A 6,834-nucleotide genomic window follows, 5' to 3' on the forward strand; every position below is an offset into this window, starting at 1 on the left:
ACTCTTTCAGTTTAAAGCCATTGCCCCTTGTCCTATCACAACATGCCCTTGTCATAAGTCCCTCTCCAGCTCTCTTGTAGCCCCCTTTAGGTACTGGAAGGCTGCTCTATGGTCCCCAGAGCCTTCTCTTCTCAACTCTGAACAACCCCAGCTCTCTCTGCCTGTCATTGTAGGAGAGGTGCTCTAGGCCTCTGATCATCTTCATGGCCCTCCTCTGGACTCATTCCAACAGGTCCATGTCCTTCTAAGGTTGGGGGCCCCAGAGCTGGACACATTACTCCAGATGGGGTCTCACAAGAGCAGAGTAGAGGAGGAGAAGCCCCGTGCCATGCAATCCCTTCACAAATCCTTTCTTGTTAACCGTAGTTTTCTGTGGAAAATTAATATAACCACTCTCTGATGGTATTTTCTGGTAATGTTCTCCTTGTTTCAGCTGCACAACTTACAGGTCTGATAGGTTTTGTACCTGGAAGAATTTTATTCATACTCTGTCATACAGTAACACAGAAGAAATTTTTCCAGAATGAAACATGATTTCAAACTAAAGAAGGGGAAGTTTAGGTCAGATATTTGGAAAAAGTTTTTTATTGTGAGGGTGGTGAAACACTGGCACAGGTTGCCCAGGGATGTGGTGGCTGCCCCAACCCTGGCAGTGTCCAGAGCCAGGCTGGATGAGGCCTTGAGCCTGGTCATTCTTTAATATCAATAAATAAGTTGAAAATAATTCTAGTATCTGACTATGAATACTGTTATTACTGCAGTTCTTCCAGCTGTCCACTATGTGACAATGATCTGTACTGGGTTTGCATGGCCAGGTTTTGGTACCAGGAGGGCTACAGGGGTGGCTTTGTACAGTACTTACGGGATGCTTTAGTGCACATAGCTCATAAAGGACACAGCCAAGAGACCAAATATCTCTGTGAATAAAAAGTAATGAAAGTTTCAGTGAAAAGTCTGTAATACATACATGTAAACAGTACCTCTTCTCAACTCTCAAATTTATTATCGTTACTCTATTGCAGATTAATATTGGTGCAACTTTCATTTGTTTCTTAAGATGCACTGAAAAGAACAGCTAGAAATTTTAGTTGTGGCACCAATGTTTCTATGATATCTAACTAGGAATTATAATTTGGAATTGGAAAAGGCACATGACATAAAGAATGTCTGACTAATACATTAAGGAGACAATAAGGGAGTAATTTTGTGTGAATAGCACCTCAGAGATGAGATGCTAGTCTGGGCTCTGGTGTTGATCACAGCCCTACTGCAGAGAAGGGTGGCTAGCCCACTCACCTCCTGACTCTGCAGTGCTTCTCATCCAGTATTGTTTTAAGCCTGAGTGAACCTTTGCAATTCTCAGACCTACCTATCTTTCCTGCAGGTGGCTACTGCAAATTTCCAAAATAGTAAACCTAGAAGCTTTCATTTTAGTGTATTTTTATAAATGAGTGTATCGAAAATTCATAAACTTGGAACTCAAAAGATCTGTGCATGCATTGGTTATTACATGTTGGAAACAAGAGAGAAATTGAGTATTTGATGGAGAAGCAGATAAAGCAATAGGAAAAAATCTGGTTTACATTTTCCACCAGTCCTAACTCTCCTTTAAAACAGACTTTAAAGAAGAAGTAATGCTCTGAAAACAAAACATATAACTATGTTAAGACCGTAGATTAAACACAGCGAAGTCATGATTGCTATATTCTGAACACTGTGAGTCAAAATACCATTGACATTGCTGTATAGTATAATAGTTACTGTATACAATGACTCGTCTAATTATTGCACACAATAATAATACAACACTTCACAAAGGGTGACATGAAATTCTTGCTGTCCTGCACAAATACTGATTTAAACCATGATACTACTAAACCAAGTTCTTTTGTGCCTGCACACCCTCATGCACAAGTATGTGAAGGAAAGACAGAGACTTACGTTTTGTTGTTATATGGTCGATTTTCACAGATCTCAGGTGACAGATAATAGGGGGTCCCTACACAGGTATGGGCAAACTCCATAGTACTAACAAAATACAACGAACAAAAAGGCTTACACACTGAAAAAGTTTACAAGGAATTGAACTAGAGAATTCTCGGACCCAGGTTAAAAGCCTGGGGGGGGGCATTATTTCTGCTCTCCAAATAGTTGAACAATGAATACCTCATAAAAAACTAAAGTATTTCCCACTTCTGTGTAAAAATGACCCATTATTTTAATAGGAGAGAGTGTTTGACTTCAACAGAAAGCACAAGAATTCTCTTTTCCACACTTCTCAACAGCATTGTAATCAAAATTTTTCAGGAATGTTTATCATTAACCCAGAATTCTGAAAGCTGTTAAAGACACGGTAAAATATTAGAAGTTTCCAAGCTAATCACTAAACTAAGAATACAGGGAGTGGTAGTCAATCACACAAGCCAGAAACAGTGGGAAGAGGAAGTGCTGTGCAGAAACTAGAGGAGTAAATGAACTCTAGTTTCAGCTTTGGTGCTGACTTGTGAAGATATAGCACCAACTGGAGTAATTTCACTTTCTTTTATGTATCTACTCTGTGGATGTCATCAAGAGTCACTGGGAAGTCAGTAGAGAGAAACAGGTACTTACAGAGTGTGATTCCTCTCGCTCTCTACTAGGTATCAATAAGGCTGTGAGTTACAGACTTTATGTAGAGTCTGAGTGCCAGATGTGTCATAGTCTGCAAGTAAAGGTATTGGATTCTATCTTGTATTTTTGGGAATGGAGATGAAAAAACACAGACTCGCAGAATGGGTAAGGTTCAAATGAACCCCAGTGGAGTCATCTGGTCCAACCTCCCTGCTCAAGCACATTCATCCTACAGCACATTGTACAGGATTGTGCCCAGGTGGCTTTTGAGAATCTCCAGTGAGGGATACTCCACAACCTCTCTGGGCAATCCGTTCCAGTGCTTGCTCACCCACACAGTAAAGAAGTTCTTCCTCATGTTCAGGAGAAACTTCCTGTGCATCAGTTTCTGCCCATTGCCTGTTGTGCTATTGCTTGGCACCACGGAGAAGAGCTTGGCTCCATCATCTTGACACCCTCCCTTCAGATACTTTTAGATATTGATAAGGTCCCCTCTGTCGTCTCTTTTCAAGGCTGAGCAGGCCCAACTCCCTCAGCCTTTCCTCATAAGAGAGATGTTCTAGTCCCCTCATCATCTTCGTAGCCCTTTGCTGGACTCGCTCCAGGAGCTCCGTGCCTTTGTATACCCCAGGGGAAGAGGCAAAGAGAGCCTGAGATACTATAGGATTTTCATGGCATGGGGTGAGTAGCTGTGGGGTACAGGGCTTTCTGCAAGAAGCTGCCAGAAGCTTCCCCCATGTCCAACAGAGCCAATGTCATCTGGCTCCCTGATGAACCCACCCCTGGCCAAGGCTGAGCCCAACAGCAACGGTGGTAATGCCACTGGGATAACTAATTTAAGAAGCAGGGGACTAAAATGCACAAAAGCACTCGCAGACAGAGAGATAAATGAGACTATGTGAGAGAAACAACCCTGCAAACACCAAGGACAGTGGAGAATGAGGAGGAAGAGGTGCTCCAAGTGCCAGAGTGTGTGGAGTCCTCCCACTGAGACACAGGAGCTGCAGAGACAATGTATGATGAAGTGACCACAGCTCATGTCCTTAAAGCAATTACCCCAGAACACTGGGGTCTTTTTAAAAAGTTAATATAGGCTCAGTCTTGGAGGTCACACCAACAAAATCTGTACGAACTCTCTTCTTATACTGTTTCTTTAGTTTCTACTTGCTCTTCACTTTTGCTTTTATGAGCCAACGGAAGTGATTATAAACAGCTATCAACCTAGTGTCAGACCCTTTGTATCTCAGAGCTCTTCAACAGGCATAATCCATAAACAATTTGCACTCCAGGTTGTATTCTGAACACTCACAAACAGTCCTGTTTGGTGTAGGTCACAGACTAATTAAAAAAGGTGCTTACCTGTTCAACTGCCTTGCTATGCCAAAGTCCCCAAGCTTTGCTACCTTTCCATTATTGCAAAGAAAAATGTTCTGCAAATAACAACAAAATTGGTATGTGAAAATGAAACATGGCAGAGCTCCTTAAGCATATTTTTTACAAGACAAAATAACTCCCTCTCCAGTACCCGTTTTACTACCTGTGTTTTTACATCCCTGTGTAAAATCTTCTTGTCATGAATATGCTTCAAGCCCAGGGAGATCTGCACAAACCAACTGAGAATCTGCAGTGAAAGTTAAATGGAACAAATACCTGTGAATCTGTGTGACTCTAACGTCCAATGGACCATCTTACTGAAATATACAAAATAAAGGCAACAAAATCTAAAATGCATAGAATACATACAATGGAAAATAGTATTTTAAAAATTAATTCCATAGACTTTTCATATCCATTTACTGCTATCACAAAACCAAATGAAAACAGACACCTGTTCCACTTCCCTTATGCCCATCAAGTTTTCACTGCCTGTGACAGGACATGTACTTGAACAAGGACTGAAGAATCAAGCCAAAGGGCAGTAAGAACACTAGGCCTTTATTTAGAAAGGAAGGACTTCAAATAACAACTAGGACAGAATTGGGAAGTGTCTCATTAATCCTCAGTGATGGAAGTCACACCACCCAGTTATAATATATGCTGTCCTACTGAATGTGGTCTGGGAAAAGAAAATAGAAACAAGATGAAGGACTGAAATGTAGTGAAAGAAGTGAGCTATGATGAAACTTTCAGAGTAAGTAAGCACACTGGTTTATCCTTTGTCCTTGACCCAGTACAGCTTTTAAACACATATTTAACTTCAAATATATGTGTGTCTTCTTGAGTAAGGGCATTTAGACCTGATTCAGAAACAAAAGTATAATGTGCTTGTATGCTTCTCTACTTAGAAAATTCATGGGCATGAAAGACTTTGATTCAAGTAATAATCCATTTAGTAATGCCTCACATTAAGTTCTAGAACAGAGCTGATGCCACAAATGAGACTTTCTCAGGTGTACATTTGAAAATATAAAGATATCTTAACAACATCATGTTAAATTGGGAAATTTGTTTTCCTTTCTTGATTGGCAGTGTGTATTTAGTTTCTATAACTCATTCTCTGCCTGTACTTCTTTTGCCTTTCTTTGGATATGTATTACACTGCATCATTGTCAAGGGGTTTGTGTGTGTTGGTTCTCTCCTCTGTGTTTTCATGATCTGTGGGTTTATCCTCTCTTTATTTTTTCCTTCATGTTCTCTCTGCTTCTAGTATGACTCCCAATAGGATCTTAAAATTCATTATTACTGAGCCAGTGATTTACTTTCAACCGACTTCTGCACTAAGGAGTTCTTTTACTACTAAAGCAAAAAGAAAAGTCACAATACTTTTTTTCCCTTCACTTTTATACTTTAGAGTATATTTCCACTAACAGGTTGGATACTATCTACCTGGTAGCTATGCAAAATTTCACTGTACCTTGAAAAGTAGAAGAGTATGCATGATTAAATAACCACAGAGTCTGGTACACTAATTCCAATATGTAAATTTTCTTCAGAAAGCTAAGAGTTAGTAGCGAAAAATAAAGGAAAAAGTAAGGCATAGTGGGAAATTCTATTTCTGTGAATTGCAGTACCTATCATACTCACCCACTGACAAAATAAAATGGATGTGAACATGGTCCAAAAGCAGTCAAATATCTGTGCTTGTTTCTCTGTGCTGGTTTAACAATTTTAGTGGCATCAGAGAAGTCTTGACCCAAACAAAATAAATGAGATATTTCCCACGGACTTCAGTATTAAGCAGGATATGCCATGATGCAAATAGCATCAACAAATTAACAATTTGTATATAATATATCCCCCTATAATTTGAAAACACTATTTCAAAGAAAGTCTTTATGGCTTTGTAAGTATACTATTAATATAAAGAAAAAGTACATCCACAATGGAAGGAGCAATAGGAAGAAGGCAGGATAAAAATATGGCATCATCATCCTGCTAATGAATTTCTTAATGAATTAATTTCAGCTCTTATAGCAGTGTTAAAAGCAAACTCTTACACACCTACTAAAATTATCAAAGTTTCCTTTAAAAGTTCAGTTATTTTAACAGGCCACAAAAGACACAGTAGCTAGTAGTGGGTATTTCAAGCCAAATGCTTTACATATCTAAAGATCGCTTCTGTCACCTGGTCCTCAGCAAACAGCACTCCATGCTGCATGTTTATCCGCTTCATTAAATCACCACCATCACAGTATTCCATCACAATATATAGCTTGTTCTTTTCTGAAAGGAAAAGTGTATTTTTTCCTTTATTCCTTTATTCCTCAGTAATACAGCAATAAATTATTTTTATTTTATATGGTCTTTCTTTCCAAAGCAGTTAGTTAATCCTCTATCTGCTCCTCTGTTTCAAAGAGTAACTGGAAAAAAATGGATACTTCCAGTGAAACCTGATGCAAAACTAAGATATGAAAATATATTTAAATGGACATTCACCACAATATTAAATACATAAGAAAACCCCCAACAGACCCCACAGATAGAAAGACAGATGTTCTTACAGGAATGCTTAGCAGAATGCTTCATAGTTGAGGTTGTTTCCCAATAATACCTAAGTACTCAGTCAAGCCTAGCGAAAAGGTTACAAGTAGAGTGCCCAAACAGTAGAAATACACAGCAGGGCCTGCTTAATATGTAATTTGACTCCATTCTTACCTCTCTGGGGTTCAGAAACCACCTGATTTACATGTCCCCTAAAACATTTACAGTCCTGACCACAGAAAACAATTTGAACACAAGCTGCAACTATAACATCCATTATTTAAGGCACTGCTTATGACAGAT

The 6,834-nt window shown here is 39.2% G+C and overlaps 1 protein-coding gene across 1 annotated transcript in view; it reads right to left on the reverse strand.

Moving 5' to 3' along the window:
* NEK5 (NIMA-related kinase 5) overlaps window positions 1-6,834 on the reverse strand; it is a 24,661-nt gene that overhangs the window by 15,041 nt on the left and 2,786 nt on the right. The window contains exons 3-7 of the mRNA XM_009075391.1: window positions 6,176-6,273; window positions 4,148-4,231; window positions 3,970-4,040; window positions 1,942-2,028; window positions 863-917 (exon numbers count right to left, since the gene is read on the reverse strand). Coding sequence (XP_009073639.1) covers window positions 863-917; window positions 1,942-2,028; window positions 3,970-4,040; window positions 4,148-4,231; window positions 6,176-6,273 — 395 coding nt within the window. The remainder of the gene's footprint in view (window positions 1-862; window positions 918-1,941; window positions 2,029-3,969; window positions 4,041-4,147; window positions 4,232-6,175; window positions 6,274-6,834) is intronic.

This window comes from Acanthisitta chloris, unplaced genomic scaffold (assembly GCF_000695815.1).
Source record: "Acanthisitta chloris isolate BGI_N310 unplaced genomic scaffold, ASM69581v1 scaffold21015, whole genome shotgun sequence".
NCBI classification, from domain to species: domain Eukaryota; kingdom Metazoa; phylum Chordata; class Aves; order Passeriformes; family Acanthisittidae; genus Acanthisitta; species Acanthisitta chloris.